Genomic DNA, 16948 nt, shown 5'->3' on the forward strand with positions numbered 1-16948 from the left:
CAAAGTCTTTTCCCTGGGGTTGGGGAGTCCAGAACTAGAGGGCATAGATTTAGGGTGAGAGGGGAAAGATATAAAAGAGACCTAAGGGGCAACTTTTTCACGCAGAGGATGGTACGTGTATGGAATGAGCTGCCAGAGGATGTGGTGGAGGCTGGTACAATTGCAACATTTAAGAGGCATTTGGATGGATATATGAATGGGAAGGGTTTGGAGGGATATGGGCCGGGTGCTGGCAGTTGGGACTAGATTGGGTTAGGATATCTGGTTGGCTTGGATGGTTTGGACCGAAGGGTCTGTTTCCATGCTGTACATCTCTATGACTCTATCCACATAGCTGAGGAGCTGGAGTCACATGAAGGCCAAACCAAGTGAGGATGGAACATTTCCTTTCCTAAAGGGCATTAGTGAACTAGATAGGTTTTAAACAGTAATCAGTGGTGGGAAATTAAGTTGACTTTTTATTACAGTTTTTAACTGAAATGCAAATTGCACTATTTGTCATGATGGGTTTTAATCCATGTCTCCTGAACATTAGGCCGGAAGTGTTGATTACAAATACAGTGATATTACCACAATACCATTACCTGGAAGTCTTTTTTTAATGTAAGGAGCTGAGAATACACCTCTTTCCCAGTCACAGTTAATTACTTTTTACTGCACCCTGGTGCTCCTTTGAAACTGGTAGGTCTCTGATTAGCCTTGCAGAGTTAGGAGCCTGGCCACTGTCCATAATTGAATGTGTACATGCCAATCAAGGAGGTGCCCTGGTCAAACCTCTACACGTGGGCCTCTGAGATATTCATTTCTTACTCAGTTGAGATTTCCTCATCACCACGGTTGACAATGCCCTCAGCTATGGCTGACCCAACTCCTGCACTTCTGCCTTCACCCCCTCTCATACACCCCACAACAGCAGCAGGTTCCCCATTGTCCTTACCTTATATCACATCAGCATCCACATCCAGAGGATCATCAGCCACCATTTTGGTTACCTCCAGCATGATGCTACCACTAGATACATATTCCCCTCCCCTCCTTTGTGAGCCTTCTGCAGGGACTATTTTCCTCTGGGACACCTGGACCACTCCCCCTTCAATTCCCACAGCTCCACAGCAACTTCCCATGCAATTACAGAAGGTGTAACACATATCCATTTATTTCTTCCCGCCCCAGTATCCAAGGCCTCAAACACACCTTCCAGGTGAAATAGTGATTTGCCTGCATTTTACTCAATCTAGTCTACTGTATTAACTGTTCACAATGTGATCTCTTCTACAATGGGGAGGTGAAACACAGACTGGGTGATGACTTTGCTGAAAGCCTATGTTCAGGCCGCAAAACCGACCCTAAGCTTCAGGTTCCCTGGCCAACATCTCTGTCTCAGGCTTGCTGCAGTGCTCCAGAAACCTCAGCGCAAACGGCAAGAACAGTATCTCATTTTTTGCTGTGGAACCCTGCAACCTTCTGGACTCAATATTGAATTCAATATTTTTAGGGTCTGAGCACCTTCTGCTGGGTCCTTATCCCAACCTCACATACCAGCTCTTGTCATCACATGGGCTGCTACCACAAATAATCTATTATCAACCACTAATAATCCCCATTAGAATCTATTTATTCTCCTCAGCTGACATTGGCACATTCCTGTTTTTCTCTTTCTCTGGGCTCCATCTCCACCTATTATATACTCCCCCCACCGAACCCCATCTTCAGCATATATACCTGTTGAGATTTTCCAGCAATTTCTGATTATATTTTGCAACAATAGGCGCCACTTACTCAATTTTATCCTGTTCATCTGCTTAGTTCTGCACGAATCTGCACATCACTTAGGTGCTATATTAGGATAATGAATTTCACAATGTTTCAGACTTTGACCTATGCCTTCACCCATGTTTGCAATACAAATAGAAATGTCAGTGTTTGTGACAGTCCAAAGTGTAGAGTGACCTAGAAAGAATCTATGACAAATTTCCTAGCTTGGATCCAATTCAATATATTTTGGATATTATTTTTCATTAGTTGTGTCATATTTTATCAGTCAAGGAGTCCAAGTTTGGTTTTGATTAATAGAATCTAATGCTTCTTATAGTTCATTTTAAAAAAAAATCAGTTTGTAAACAGTTGCTGAGTACAATGTAATGTGGAGTGCAAGTGCTGCTGAAAAGGAGACACAATGTTGAAACTGTTCATCTGCATTCATCAAGGCAATTGTAAGGACAAAGGAAGCACAATTCATACTGTATGAGTAAAATATCCTGACTGGCGTGCAAGTTGACTCTACTATAGACAATAGACAATAGGTGCAGGAGTAGGCCATTCTGCCCTTCGAGCCTGCACCACCATTCAATATGATCATGGCTGATCATCCTTAATCAGTATCCTGTTCCTGCCTTATCTCCATAACCCTTGATTCCACAATCCTTGAGAGCTCTATCCAACTCTTTCTTAAATGAATCCAGAGATTGGGCCTCCACTGCTCTCTGGGGCAGAGCATTCCTGTTACTCTAGATAACAGGCTCTTAATATTACACCAACGAGCAATTTAAGATTATCAAAAGGGCTTGCCGGGTGGCTAACTTATGCTTCCTGGAAGCAACATATAGGGAAAAGTAACATTTCAGGCACTGTGTCCTTTTTGAATTAAACAATAGAATGGTGGACAATTGTTCCCCAGTCAATTCTCCATGGCAGCACCGCGAATGATCAAGGTTAACTTGCCAACCAATCAGCACTCTTTCTCATGCAATACAATTTATTGTTCTCTTTGAAATCGGGACATCAGGACAAATGCGACAGAGACGGACGACTGGAAGAATGAGATAGAGTCTTTACACGAAGCAGGCTGTAAGAGTATATAGTGAAGGTAACTGCAGGAGTCGATGGGTTTGTACTGGAGATTGGTGGCTAGCCAACCCCAGAAATGGAAATAGAGATGTTGAGGAAGGGAAGGGAGGAGTCAGAGATTGCCCAGGTGAAGGTGTGAGTAGGTGGAAATTGGGTGCGAAATCGATAAATATTTCCAATTCTGGACTAGAGAGGGAAACAGCACCGATGATGTGATCAATGTATGAGAGAAAGATTTGTGAGTAAGGGCCCGAGTAGGACTGAAACAAGGAATATTCCAAGTACTCCACAAACAAACAAGCATAACTGGGGTTTGTGTGGCCACCCCTTTGACCTGAATAAAGTGGAAGAAGTTAAAGGGGAAGTTGTTCAAAATGAAGATGAGCATGACTAGGCGGAGGAGAGTGGGAATGTTTCTGGCTTTTTTCCAGAAAGAAGAAGCGGACAGCCCTGATAAAATCCTGATGCGGGATGGATGTGCAAAGGGATTGCATGTTCATGGTGACAGGGAGCAGCTGGAACCCATGAAATTCCGAAAGTGTAAATAGTCAAATAAATTGCAGACATAAGTTGGAAGGGAAGGGACAAGAAGAGAACAAAATACTTTTGTGCTCACTCTCATTGCAACATTCTAGATCGTTTTCACTTCAATCAGTATATTTAGGTTTAATCAGTGATCCAAGTGAAAATTGTTCTTGAAATGATGCTAGCTTTGAGAGTGGAGCTCTTGTGATGCAGTGGTAATGATCCTGCTCCAGAACCAGGTGGTACATGGTCAAGTCCCACTTGCCCCAGAGGTGTATTGTAGCATGTCTGAACAGGCTGATTAAAAATCATTTGAAAATTGTGTCATTCTTGTGGTGCAGTGGCAGAGTCTCTCTCAGATCCACTTGGGGCAGAGATGAGGAGGAATTTCTTCTCTCAGAAGGTAGAAAATTTATGGAAATCTTTACCATCGAGGCTGGCTAGTTAGGTATATTCACAGCCTGGATTCAAGTCTAAAGTGTGTAATAACATCTCTGAGCAGGTTGATTAGGAAAGTATGTTACTCTGAGAGTCTTCTATGTTTTTGGATCCCTGTTCCAACATTATTGCATGTTCGTGAATGCAAATTTAGCCATGAACCTAAGCAACAGCACAACGTTTTAAAATGTAACTGTATGAATACAACTGAAAATTTGTTTATAACTAATTTGTATTAAAAGAATGAAATCTAAATTAATGTAGCTGAAAATGAGTTTGTAACAAAATGCATTTTTCCACATCTGGAACTAAAAATGACTAAAATTAACTTGCAAAAATATACAGTTCCATTTTCTACTTGTTTTGGGAAACAGTAGTCAGTTTCTTAGTCATGTATTTTTTTAAAATCACATGCAACCTCTTTTGGAGCATCCTATTAGTTTCCTAGCAACCAAAATCCACAGCTTAATGTTTGAAGCATTTTCAATTTTCATTTATATTTTGGGAGCATTTTCAAAGATATGCAGGCAAATACAATGAGAATTCCCAGTGATGACTAAGAGTGTGCCATTTTTTATTTTCAAAATTCATTCATAGAATGTGGGTGGTGTTGTATTCAATATTGTTTTGGAAAGTTAGCATCACCCAGGAATAGTAAATGAAGTTGATTGATTATACATGACAAATTAAGATAGGTTTGGTCTACAGACAGGTTGGTTACAGAGATGTAAGGAACAGAGAAACAGACACCCTTACACTTGAATGCTGAAACTTGAAAACCTCTTGTGGTTGTTGATCATGTTCTCTCCCTTGTCTCTGGTTCATTATCACACCCATGCTTTAAAATGATGTCACAAGAAGTGTCACTAGCCTGGAAAATATTGTGGAAGATGGAAATCTGTAATAAAAGCAGAAAATTCTGGAGAGACTCAGCAGGTCTGACAGCATCTACGTTGACAGATAGAGTTAATGTTATGAGTCTGAAGAAGAGTCATGTCAGACCTCAAAATGATCTGATAATCTCCAACTCTACATTCCTGGCTTTCCCAGTAACCCTTGATTCTCATAATGATTAAAAATCTATCTACCTCAGCCTTGAATATACAGAATGACCCAATCCCTGCAGCCCTCTGTGGTAAAGAATTACATAGATACTCTACCCACTGAGGAAAAACAAATCCTCCTCATCTCTGTCTCAACTGGATCACTGTTTACTCTAAGGTTTGTCTTTTGGTTCTAGACTCTCATTCAAGGGGAAACAATCTCTCTGCATCTACCCTGTCAAGATTGTAAAAATCCTATCTGTTTCAATAAGGTTGCCTCTTCAAACTCCAATGAGTACAGGCCAAACCTACTTAACTTCTCCTCATGAGAAAATCCCTCCATTTCTGGGATCAACCCAGTGAACTTTCACTGCATTGCCTCCAATGGCAATATATTTCTTCTTAGATAAAGGATCAAAACTTCTCAGTAATCAGGGTGTGGCCTAACTGGTGCCTGTGTAATTTTAGCAAGACTTCCCTATCTCTATACAGCATTCCCTTTGAACTAAGGGCCAACATTCTACTTCCCTTCTCCATTACCTGTTGAACATAAGTGCCAATTTTTCATGATTTACAAATTTCTGCATTTGTTTCCACTTAAAAAGTATTCAGCTCCTTTATTCTTCCTGATGAAGTGGAAAACCTCACATTTTTCTACATTATATTTCATCTGTCAGTGTTTTGCTTACTCACTAAACCTGCAAATATCACTCTGCAGATTCTATATATTACATTTTGCCTTTCCACTTACTTTTGTGTCACCCGCAAACGTGACGATATCAGGATATTTCTACATGGGTATGACTTTGCTTTCTACTTTGCTCAGGAATAAGTCTTTGACTGGCAGTTTATGACATGTTTGGTAAATGGGCCTGGTTTCTAATTCTGGAATTTCTCCTCCTAGATTTCTTGCATCTCAACCTCTCTTACCTCCTTCAAAGTTGTCTATAAAACCTGTGGATATAATAATCCACTCCCAGAAGTGACAGGAATAATGGTGGGCCTGATGACTTAAATGAGTGGGGATCCTAAAATCAGGTTCTCACCATTGAATTAAACATTAACAATTAAGTCCTTCCTCCTCAGATCCTGCAATTATGGTTATGCTCCTAATTAACATCTGCCCAATCAAGATACTCACTTTAGAAATTCAACTGTATGCAACTGGTGTGTACCTTTTGTCTTGGTTTTCTACATCTAGTCTGTATTGGTAGAGAGCTTTGATGCCCCAAGCTAAACCTTCACAATATTCAATGTCTTCATTTTGTTAGCTTTACAACTGCAGTCAGCACGCCCCGGCATATCACAGAATCCAACTGGAAAACAACAGTATGCCAGCTTCTCCCTCACTGTTGCACTTCAGTTCAGAAGGTCAAGCAGGAGCTTTTGTCTCAGAGTGGCAATTCAGTACTCTTGGGAAAGAAACAGCTTGTGCCTGGGAGGGTCACCAGTGTGCATGTGTGAAGCATTTGCCTGTAAGGAGCAGTATTATGACAATGGGAAAGGTTGGGGGCAGAGGCGGTACATATTGGTAAAGGTCATGGTGCTATGTCAATGCAAGAGACAGTACATATGCCTACAGCTAACGTGACAAAACACACTGCAAGCACATGAAGAGCATGGCAATGTGTAAAAGGAAAGGAGAAGCATACTTAGTTGGCTGAGGGTGGAGAGAGGGTAAAAAAGGGTGGATTCTGATAAGGCAGGGAAGAGGAATCAGAGGTCTTGAAGAAGGCGTCAAGGCAATTCATAATCACTGTGGCCTTGATCTGGGAAGAGTACAGGGCTTATAAAGGCAGTGACAACCTGCTAGTGTGAGGCCTTAGTGGGTAAAATGAAGTTGTTAATCATAACATAGAGGAGCTCAAACAAAAAGGGTGAAGATAAAGGGTCATTGAGGAAACAGGGATTGCAACACAGTGGGGCATCTGAAAAATGGAGGCATTATCATGGAGCACAGGTGGAAGCCACAACTCATGAAAGTATAAAGCTCACCATTTCAATTCTAAAGCTGTCTATATCAGATGTAGCAAGACCTGGTTTAGCCTGATAAATGGCAAGTAACATTCATGCGACACAAGTACCAGGCAATGACCACCTTCAACAAGAAAGATTCTAACCTTCATCTCTTGATATTCTTTCCACTTACTTGGAGTCAGAATGGAATCATTCCAAACCTCTAACTGACTTCCATCCCTTTCCAAGAGGAAGTCCTGCCTCAGAGAATTGCTGGCCAATCAAATTACCAGAAGCTGTCTTGTCTGAGCAGTGCCACCAGGAGGTGCAGTAGTATCTGAGGGTGACATTTGGCAGTGGAGTACAGCCTGAAAGTCTCCTGGTTAAAGAGAATGGGGGCAGGTGTGACAGGTCAGGGAGGGGGACAATCTGGGGAGGTATTCACAACTTGCAGGGGGAGTCATTGATGAGGTACACCTCCTCCCAGCCTGTTCACCAGACTGACAGCTCTTGCTTGGGTCATGGCAAGACCTAGCAAAAGGCTCCACTGCCACAAGTAAAGATCCAGTGACAGCAGCAGGAGGCCTTAAAAGGCTACTTATTGTCCCCTTTAAGACCTCAATTGGCCAGTGGGCATCTGTGGAACTTGACGCCCCCCCCCCCGTCATACTGATGGAAGCAGGATGTGGGGGTAGGAGACAGACAGCTGATTGGCATGGCAACATTAGCATGCTTGCCATCCCATTAGCAAGGTAAGCATAAAATTCAAGTCATTTTTTAATGATTCTATACTTCCTTTTTTTTGGAGTTCCTTTTTCGTTTGATTATTTGTTCTTTTTTTGTTGTATTGAGATGGAAGAATGTCAATGCTGTTAAATAGAAACCTTTGCTACTGTTCGTCATTCATTATTATTGTTGAACAGTCCCAAAGCAGATTGAGATAGATGGAGCAGTAAAATTTCCTTTCTTTCATCCAGCAACGTGACTCATTCCTAAGGTCAAAGAGACTTATGTATAAGTCGAAGGTACTACATGATCCTATTTATAAGCTCTCTGAGTGAGGCCAATAATTTTTGTTGAACAGTATCCTTGTCTGAATGATCTGAAATAGTGTCTGATAAGACTATCCTTATTTTGATCCTTGTTCTCTGGTTTATACATTGGAAAAAATGTTGATACTGTCATGTCTGAATTGGATGAAAAATATTGCTAATGTTTTTTTGTTGTTGTGTGCAGAAACCATTGTTGTTTGTTGCACTGCTGAAGAGAGATCCGGGTGCAGTGTTCTGGTTGGAAGGAAAAGATATACCAAAGAAGTGTGCTATTTCTGAAGGCATCAAATTCCGAATATCAGAAACTTCCTATCATGTTGGTGTCTTATTTGAAGCTGGGACCTTAGGAATTTATGACCAGTGGGTTGTTTTTGATTTTGGAAGCCGACCTCTCCTTGTCAGGAAGATTTATGTCAGTAAAACAAGTGCTTTCCAACCACCAGAAAACCCAAACACCGATGCCCAATTTGTCGATCTGGAGAGGTGGCACAGTGGCAATCGGAGGATTGTACCTTGCGTGGAGAAAACTGAGAATGAACTTCTGGTGTTGCAGGAGTACAAGTCACCTGCTTTATCATTGGAATATAAAGTGAAAGACATGGCAAACATTCCGATAACACGTGTGAATTACAGAGAGAGAATGCACAATTTCCTGTATCGAGAGGAACAAGCTGAAGAAGGTGTAGTTTCACGGTAAAGTATCTGATGAGAAAGCTGTCCAAACAGTATCTACAACAAAATGTCATGCTCAAGCCCAAACTCAGTAGGGAGAGAATAAGCCAATTTGGATCTAAATGGAAAAACAGTAAACTCCTGGTGTTCTCTATGATGGTGATGGCATCCATTTTATTAGCCTTTGCAAGACCTGTTAGATTAATTGAATTTATGCAACTGCAGCTCCAATGTTTCCATTTTTTTCCATTTAGTCCATCTCTGACCATCAGATTTACATATATTATTGGCCGGCCCACCTTAAGGTTTGTTCCAATTGGTATAGGTATTTATTACATCTCCCCTATATTGTTAAATACTCTCCCTTCATTCTATTTACTCTGTCAGCAAACATCTTTACTTTGCATTTGTCAAGATGGAGCTCATCTGATCAGTATGTTTCTGTTTCCTGTTCCGAAAGCTGTCTCATTATTTGAGGAAGTGAAACCCTGACTCAAAAATGCAAATTGCTGGAGAAGCTCAGCAGTTCTGCAGCTTCTGTGGAGAGAGAGTGGAGTTGACATTTCGGGTTCAGTGGCTCGTCTTCAGATTTTTGTTTCCGATTTTCAGCATCTGCAGTTCTTTGTTGTATAAAACCCTGATTCCTTAGATCACAGGTAGTCTACTGAAATTCTGTGTACCTGTCTTCAGTAGGGCACAACATGAGCACTTTTTGAGAAAGATGGAGTGAAAACCTTGCCAGACATGAGAAACTGTGGGTTTTGAACTTTCTCAGGAGTTTCACTGATGTCCCCCTTTGCCTGACAGCTTACTATGGAACTGGCCCAAAAACTAATGAACTAATGGTTCCATTATTCTAATGGTTTCAGGATTTTCTGATCTAGCATGTAAAGGGCAGAATTTTGCCTGCCCTCAAAAAGGGAAATCTCCTTAGGGAATCAGACAAGGGACAGACATTCCCTGAACTAGGAGATCACTCTGCTGGTGTGATTCAGGACCCAGTGCAGCAAGACAAGTCAAATTAAGCTTTGGTGGGATATTATTGAATCCCAAAAGAAATTCAAGGAAGCAGCCTGGACCTTTTAGAAATCAACACTTCATTTTACAAAACAAATTCAGTGGGGCTAGGGTAGAAGGCGATGGGAAGGAGGGTCCTGACATCACCCCAAAACTAAGCCAGTGCAGCCAAAATTGCACCAATCATGCCTTTACTGATCAGTACACCGTCCCCCCACTACCAGTTACTACCCCTTCCCTCTACTGACCTCGAACTCCTTCCATTACCATTCATTGCTTCTCCCAGGACCTACCTGTGGCCACTTCTGACAACTAAGTGCCAAAAATTGATATCCTCTTCTCTGGCCAGCTGCCTGCAGATTCTAGGCAGTTACCTGCAACTCATCAGTTCAGTTTAAAAAATTCCTGAGGGCCATTATTGTTTTCTACATCCAGTTTGCGTTGGTCTGTGGAATAAAGCAAGTTCCGTTATGTACATTTGTGCTAAATTGCATAAGTACTTATAGTTCTAAAAAAATCAGCAAACTGTAAAGTCTACTATGTTAACCATGTTAAACATAATTCTCAAATGTCTCCCTGTTAGGCTGAGTCTAATGACGACCATTTTTATCACTGACATGTTGGAAGATGTATTTGAAGGTTTAAAAATTGCACAAAATGGAGAATTATTTGCCGTTTTTCCATCCCCTTCTGCTTTGACTGATTCAAATGAAGGCTTCCTGTTCAAGAGAGCAGTTAATACCGTGCTGTTAGCACCAAGTCCATCATCGCACAATGTTGTTTATGAGGCTGCCATCATTCGTGAAGCTACTACTGAAAAGCGCCTTGCTCTGAAGCTGTCTCTGCGTTGCCACACTGAGCTTGCATTCCACAAAGGAAGCCATCACAACGTAGAGATTCAATTCCAATTAGACCGGCTTCCTTTTTGCTTCAGGCACCAAGCTGTGGATAGACTTCCAAATGAGCAAATTATTTTTCCAGATATTGTCAACTGTTCCATTCCTCAGTTTACTGATCCTATTCTGACTGGAAACCAGAAGCAACGAGCTGCTGTTGCCTTCATAGCTGGAGAAACAACTGGGAAAAAATCAGCCCCCCCTCTTCTAATTTATGGGCCATTTGGAACTGGAAAGACCTTTACCTTGGCAACAGCTGCTTTGGAAATATTGAAGAACCCAAATACTAGATTACTGTTATGTACTGACACTAATAGGTGAGTAGCATGTTATTCTCTGTTTACAATAGGGCAATATGGGAATTCCTTCATTCAGGAAACATTTAATAACAGCAAATAACATTTCTGAATTAACGTCAAACTCATCAATCTTGGTGGTTTCAAAGTTTCAGTAAGTGACATTTCATTCTGTAAAAATAAAAGGCAATGTCACCAAAGTCCCACTCTGTCCTTAGAGAGAGAGATGACCGGTGGTGTGTTTAACCTGAGGGTCACCATGCCTCAGGTGAGGGGTGAGGTTGAGAAGGCAGGAGCTTCACGGTGACCTTAGCCAATGTGGGTATTGAATCCGCACTGTTGGCTTTGCAAACCAGCGAGCCAACTAAATGGGTTAGCAATACAGAGTATTTTTGAAAATGGATTGTAAATATTGGAAAGAAGATCAGTAAACTGAAGGAGTCCATTTTAGGCCTAACATCATGCTAGTGGGCAGAGAGGTTATTGGGAATCTGGCGCAGGTCTGAGATATTTAGCAGAGCTTTATTTGGAAGAGATTGGTCAATTAATGCTTACTGTTGAATCATTTGCTGTGCAGGAGCTGGTACCATATTTACAGGCAGCCAGCCCTATATTAAATTGGACATTGTCTTGCAGGCTTTTTAAAGAAGTTGGGTAGTTTAGATTTCTAACATCCAAATTTGTGTTGCTCAAGTACAAAAATTATGCTTCAGTGACTAAGCAGTATATTGCTCTACTGTTAAGCAAGATTATTTAGTGGCATCGTTATGTCAACTGAGTTCTGAGAATCACAATTCAACCAATATATCATCTCAGTGAATTCAGTGAAGGCTACACCCCGTCCACTTGCTTTTGTACTGACTACTTTTCCTGATCATGTGTGGTATGATATTCAGCAGGTTCGAGCATCTCCCCCACCATGACAATTAAGAAGAATAGGGTGGGTGATCCCCATTTTGCTGCTGCCTTTCGCTTTCTTGAAGGCAGTCTCCAAAATGTTTCCCTTTTTTGTGACTCCAATCTGTGATACACTTTAGTTGTGCAGAGCCTCATTACATTTTGGACCTAATATTTCTGAATTTTCTGGCTGAAGCTCGACCCCTCAGAGTATCCGCTAAGGAAGTTGTTACATGGAGAAAATATCAGTTAGATCATTGTAGTGCCCTGTGACTGAGTTACCTAGAAGTCCAAAGGACTCATATAATGAGTTCAGGAAGCACGCATACGTTGCCAGATTTCACTGGAAAACACAGGAGGCATGTTGTATTTCACTGAAATGAGGAGGCAGAATTATATCATGTTAAACTGCAGTAATATTATATGCAGATGTGCAAATCATCATATCAATTACCTTCCTGCCATGAATGGGCAAGATACCCATTTTGTTATCCTTCCCTTCATGACTTCATTAATTATAGAGTTTTCCTGGCACTGTCTCCTGTGCAATTCTCAGTCCCTGCATGCCATCTTGCCCATTCCAATAGACTCTACAAATTCCAGCCCGATATTTCAATTTCACACTGTTATTACTTGATATATTATTGAGTCCCTGTTCCTAATAGTAAAAATGAGAACTCATGTGGAGTTAAAGCACTTACTTGTACATAGTTGCCAGACAAGTCATTCAATCTCACATTACAAACAGTTGAGAATTGTAGTTATTGCAAAATTATATATTTAATGTTGAACATAGAGATTATATAAGGCTGAAATTGATAATCTGTTTAATAATCTCCAGTAATGTTCAACTTCTGTCCACAACTAATGATTAAATAGAATGCTGTGTTTAATTCTCGACTTTAAAACTAGATTGCTTCAATTGTCCTTTAGACGCTTGTGCCAACGCAAAACAGCATATTATCTGTCACTGTGTTAACATTAATATGTCCCATCCGCAAATAAATGTGTAAATTTAAAAGCATTTAAAATCCTAAATAAATTGCTTCAGTTTAATTAATGAGCTGATTATTGTTTGCCTTGTCATTTCAGTGCCGCAGACTTGTATGTCAAGGATTATTTTCATTTCCATGTGAATGCTGGGAATCTTCACGGAAGACCACTGCGAATGAAATATGTGAGGCAAAACCCCATTCACACTGATCCCATCACAAAACAATATTGCTTATTTTCAAACAGTGCATTTGTTTTGCCTGACAGAAGTACTTTAGAATCATACCGTATAGTCATCACCACTTGCATGGAGGCAAAATTGTTTTCTGAACTCAAATTGCCCCTTGGCTTTTTCACACACATCCTGATTGATGAAGCAGCTCAGATGTTGGAATGTGATGCTCTGATTCCACTTGCCCTAGCTAGCAATAAAACACGAATCGTTCTTGCAGGAGATCACATGCAAATGACACCCAAACTTTTCTCCATCGAAAGTAATGAGATGGCAGACTACACCTTGCTCAATCGTCTGTTCCAATTTTATCAGAAGGAAAAACATGACAAAGCAACCAAAAGTCGCATCATCTTCAGGGAAAATTATAGATCAGTGAAGGAGATCGTTCACTTTGTGTCAATGCACTTTTATATGCTAAAGGCTGATGTCATTCAAGCAAGTGGAAACATTCAGCCTCATCCTCAGTTCTACCCTTTGATGTTTTGCTATGTTCATGGTATCAGCAGTTTCAACTCTTCCAAGTTATCCTGGTATAATGAGGCTGAAGTTTTTGAAGTTGTTGAAAAAGTACAGTCAGTTCTGAATAGCTGGCCCGTGGAGTGGGGACAACTGGATCCAAGCTCAGTGTGCGTAGTGTCTTCTGAAGGATTTCAGGTAATGCATTTTAGAATATATACTGAAACCATTTAACAATTTGAAATGACTAAATTTGCTTTGAAAGAAGGGATTTAGTAATCAATTATAGCTCCTTAAACAGCTAGGAATAAACAATGACAACAATTATATCTTTGTATAACAATAATTTTCAACAGGACCAATTTCCTTGTGTGTAACTGTTAGAAAGGAGTACAGCACAAAATCCAGACCAATGTTTCTGGCCAGGGAAATATTGTACAAGATTCTGCAGAATGATTTCAAGCAAGTGCACTTAATTAGTAACAGTAAAAGTCTTTCTCCACCAAACATTATTTTTGCTGGATGTGTGAACACATCACGGAAAGAGAGACACTGGAGTTGACCTTGTCTTCATCTTTAGTTCAGCAATGTTAAATACTCTTGAACCAAGTAGAGCAAAAGTCAGAGACAGACTGAAACAATTAATATTTACCCCAAGTATTTCTGAACCTTATAATCTGAGAAGATTTCATATTCTATCTTTTTGTGAGCCTTCCTGCAAAGGTGTCCATGGCCTGTTTTCAAACCTTTTGCAAATTAGTGCCACATGGTCCTACTTTTATGCCTGAAAGGGGAATCCACTCACTTTGAATTAGCAGATTCCAACCCAGCTGAGTTGAATCCAGACCTGAGACACAGCAATGTAAAATCAGTGTGTAAATTCACTGTGCCCTTCAGTCTCAATGGCAATAATAATTTCAAAAAGCGATCTAACACACAAGCATAACTCTCTCGGATTATATTCTAGTTGTCTTGCAAGACCTGCGGCCCTTAGAAGCTCTAGAGAAATGGGCTGTTTTTTTTCTGTTTTTAATTTAGATACTTGATAAATATGCAAGTATTCAATCTGTCATAGTTTTGCTGACAACATAACTTGGAGATGATCGATTATACAGGGTAGAAGTGCAGCCTACAGCAAGATCTTTTATCAGTTGTGTTCATTTCTTTCTTGCTCTCTATTACAACAATTTCAGGCTCCAAGTCTAACTATGCCAAGTTCAGTCAAACTCTTCCAACTTTGCCTGTTTATTTTATTAAAAGCTCAGCAATCAACTTGTTTTGTTTGTTGTTTCCTGAAAGTAAAAGTTTAAGTTCACTTCTAGTTTTGGTTTACAATTGTAAAATTTTTATTTGTAACCACTGTGAGTGACATAAGATTATCCTGCGGTATGAACAAGTCTTTTAACACAGTTATTATTCAGTTGTTCATTATTAAATAATTATGTAGTGATTTTATTTTTATTTTCTATCCATGAAAGTAATGAATGTATTTGAGGGAAGTCTAACTCTTGATTTTTGGTGCTTGATATTCAAAGGGATTGTTAGTTGACTGCTGTGAGATTAGCACCCACCTGATCATTATTTTGCTGCTTCCATAGCTACTGAATTATAGTGAATTGGAATTTGAAAACTCTCCAACTGGGAAGAGAAAATCCACACAGGCTGGAATTCACAGAATTGGGGAGACCCTAGAAAGCTTTAAAAATGATGGGTGGGACCTGGATGCAAAACTGCCTACTCTCTTCTCAATTGATCCCCTTTTTTGCGAGTAAAGAAATGCAATGTGAATCTGAAACACAAATCCATCTACCTCTGCTTTTGTTTTCAATTGAATCATATATGTGTGCAATCTCCCATGCAATTGAAGTGAATGATTACACAGACCATGGGATAATAAGGAGCATCACAGAGTTACAATTAATTGAGAGATTAAACATTACAGAGTCAAAGAGATGTACAGGATGGAAACAGACCTTTTGATCCAACTCATCCATGCTGACCAGATATCCTAAGTTAATCTAGTCCCATTTGCCAGCACTTGGCCCATATCCCTCTAAATCCTTCCTGTTCATGTACCCATCCAGATGCCTTTTAAATGTTGTAATTGTACTAGCCTCCACCACTTCCTCTGGCAGCTCATTCCATACATGAACCACCCTCTGCGTGAATAATTTGCCCCTTGGGTCGCTTTTAAATCTTTCCCCTCTCACCCTAAACCTATGTCCTCTAGTTCTGGACTCCCCTATCCTTTTCTATTTACGCTGAACCTCATAATTTTATAAACCTCTACAAGGTCACCCCTCAGTCTTTGATGCTCCAGGGAAAACAGCCCCAACCAATTTTAATCTCTCTCTAGAGCTCAAATCCTCCAACCCTGGCAACATCCTTGTAAATCTTTTCTGAACCCTTTCAAGTTTCACAACATTCTTCCTTTAGGAGAGAGAGCAAAACTGCACACAGTGGCCTGACCAATATACTATACAGCCACAGCATGACCTTTCAACTCCTCTATTCAATTGTCTGACCAAGAAAGGTTGGCATACCAAATGCCTTCTTCACTATCCTATCTACCTGTGACTCGACTTTCACAGAACTATGAACCTGCACTCCAAGGTCTTATAATTCAGCAACGCTCCCAAGGACCTTACCATAAGTATAAGTCCTGCCGTGATTTGCCTTTCCAAAATGCAGCACCTCACATTTATCCAAATTAAACTCCATCTGCCACTCCTTGGCCCATTGGCCCATCTGATCAAGATCCTGTTGCACTCTGAGGTAACCATCTTCGCTGTCCACTACAACTCCAATTTTGGTGTCATCTCCTATGTTCACATCCAAATTATTTATATAAATGATGAAAAACAGGACCCAGCAGCAATCCTTGTAGTCACAGGCCTCCAATTTGAAAGGCAACCCTCAACCACCACCCTCTGTCTTCTACCTTTGGCCCAGTTCAGTTTCCAAGTGGCTAGTTCTCCCTGTATTCCATGTGATTTAACCTTGCTAACCAGTCTACCATAAGGAACCTTGTCATCCAAGGTTACTGAAGTCCTTCATAGACCATGTCCACCACAGTTCCCTCATCAATTCTCTTCATTACTTCTTCAAAAGTAATGAAGATAGGCACAGATAGGCGGTTTTGTGGGAACGAGAGAGAACCATGTCCACCACAGTTCCCTCATCAATTCTCTTCATTACTTCTTCAAAAGTAATGAAGATAGGCACAGATAGGCGGTTTTGTGGGAACGAGAGAGAATCACGTTTGGTATGTTGCCTCCCAGGTGCAAGGGTACGTGATGTCTCTGATCGTGTTTTCCGGGTCCTGGAGGGGGAGGGGGAGCAGCCCGAAGTCGTGGTCCATATTGGCACCAACGACATAGGTAGGAGGAGTGCTGAGGATGTTAGACAGGCTTTCAGGGAGCTAGGTTGGAAGCTCAGAGTTAGAACGAACAGAGTTGTTGTCTCTGGTTTGTTACCCGTGCCACGTGATAGAGAGTCGAGGAATAGGGAGAGAGAACAGTTAAATGCGTGGCTACAGGGATGGTGCAGGAGGGAGGGATTCCGGTTTTTGGAAACTGGGGTTCTTTCTGGGGACGGTGGGACCTCTATAAACAGGATGGCCTAC

At 40.8% G+C, this 16948-nt stretch overlaps 1 protein-coding gene across 1 annotated transcript in view; it reads left to right on the plus strand.

The window, feature by feature from the left end:
• helz2a (helicase with zinc finger 2a) overlaps nucleotides 1–16948 on the plus strand; it is a gene marked incomplete at its 5' end in the record, with an annotated part of 86210 nt that overhangs the window by 1791 nt on the left and 67471 nt on the right. Inside the window, 3 exons of the mRNA XM_043710066.1 lie at nucleotides 8046–8554; nucleotides 10134–10763; nucleotides 12732–13521. Coding sequence (XP_043566001.1) covers nucleotides 8046–8554; nucleotides 10134–10763; nucleotides 12732–13521 — 1929 coding nt within the window. The remainder of the gene's footprint in view (nucleotides 1–8045; nucleotides 8555–10133; nucleotides 10764–12731; nucleotides 13522–16948) is intronic.

The sequence above is a fragment of the Chiloscyllium plagiosum genome, chromosome 20 (assembly GCF_004010195.1).
Source record: "Chiloscyllium plagiosum isolate BGI_BamShark_2017 chromosome 20, ASM401019v2, whole genome shotgun sequence".
NCBI classification, from domain to species: Eukaryota; Metazoa; Chordata; class Chondrichthyes; order Orectolobiformes; family Hemiscylliidae; genus Chiloscyllium; species Chiloscyllium plagiosum.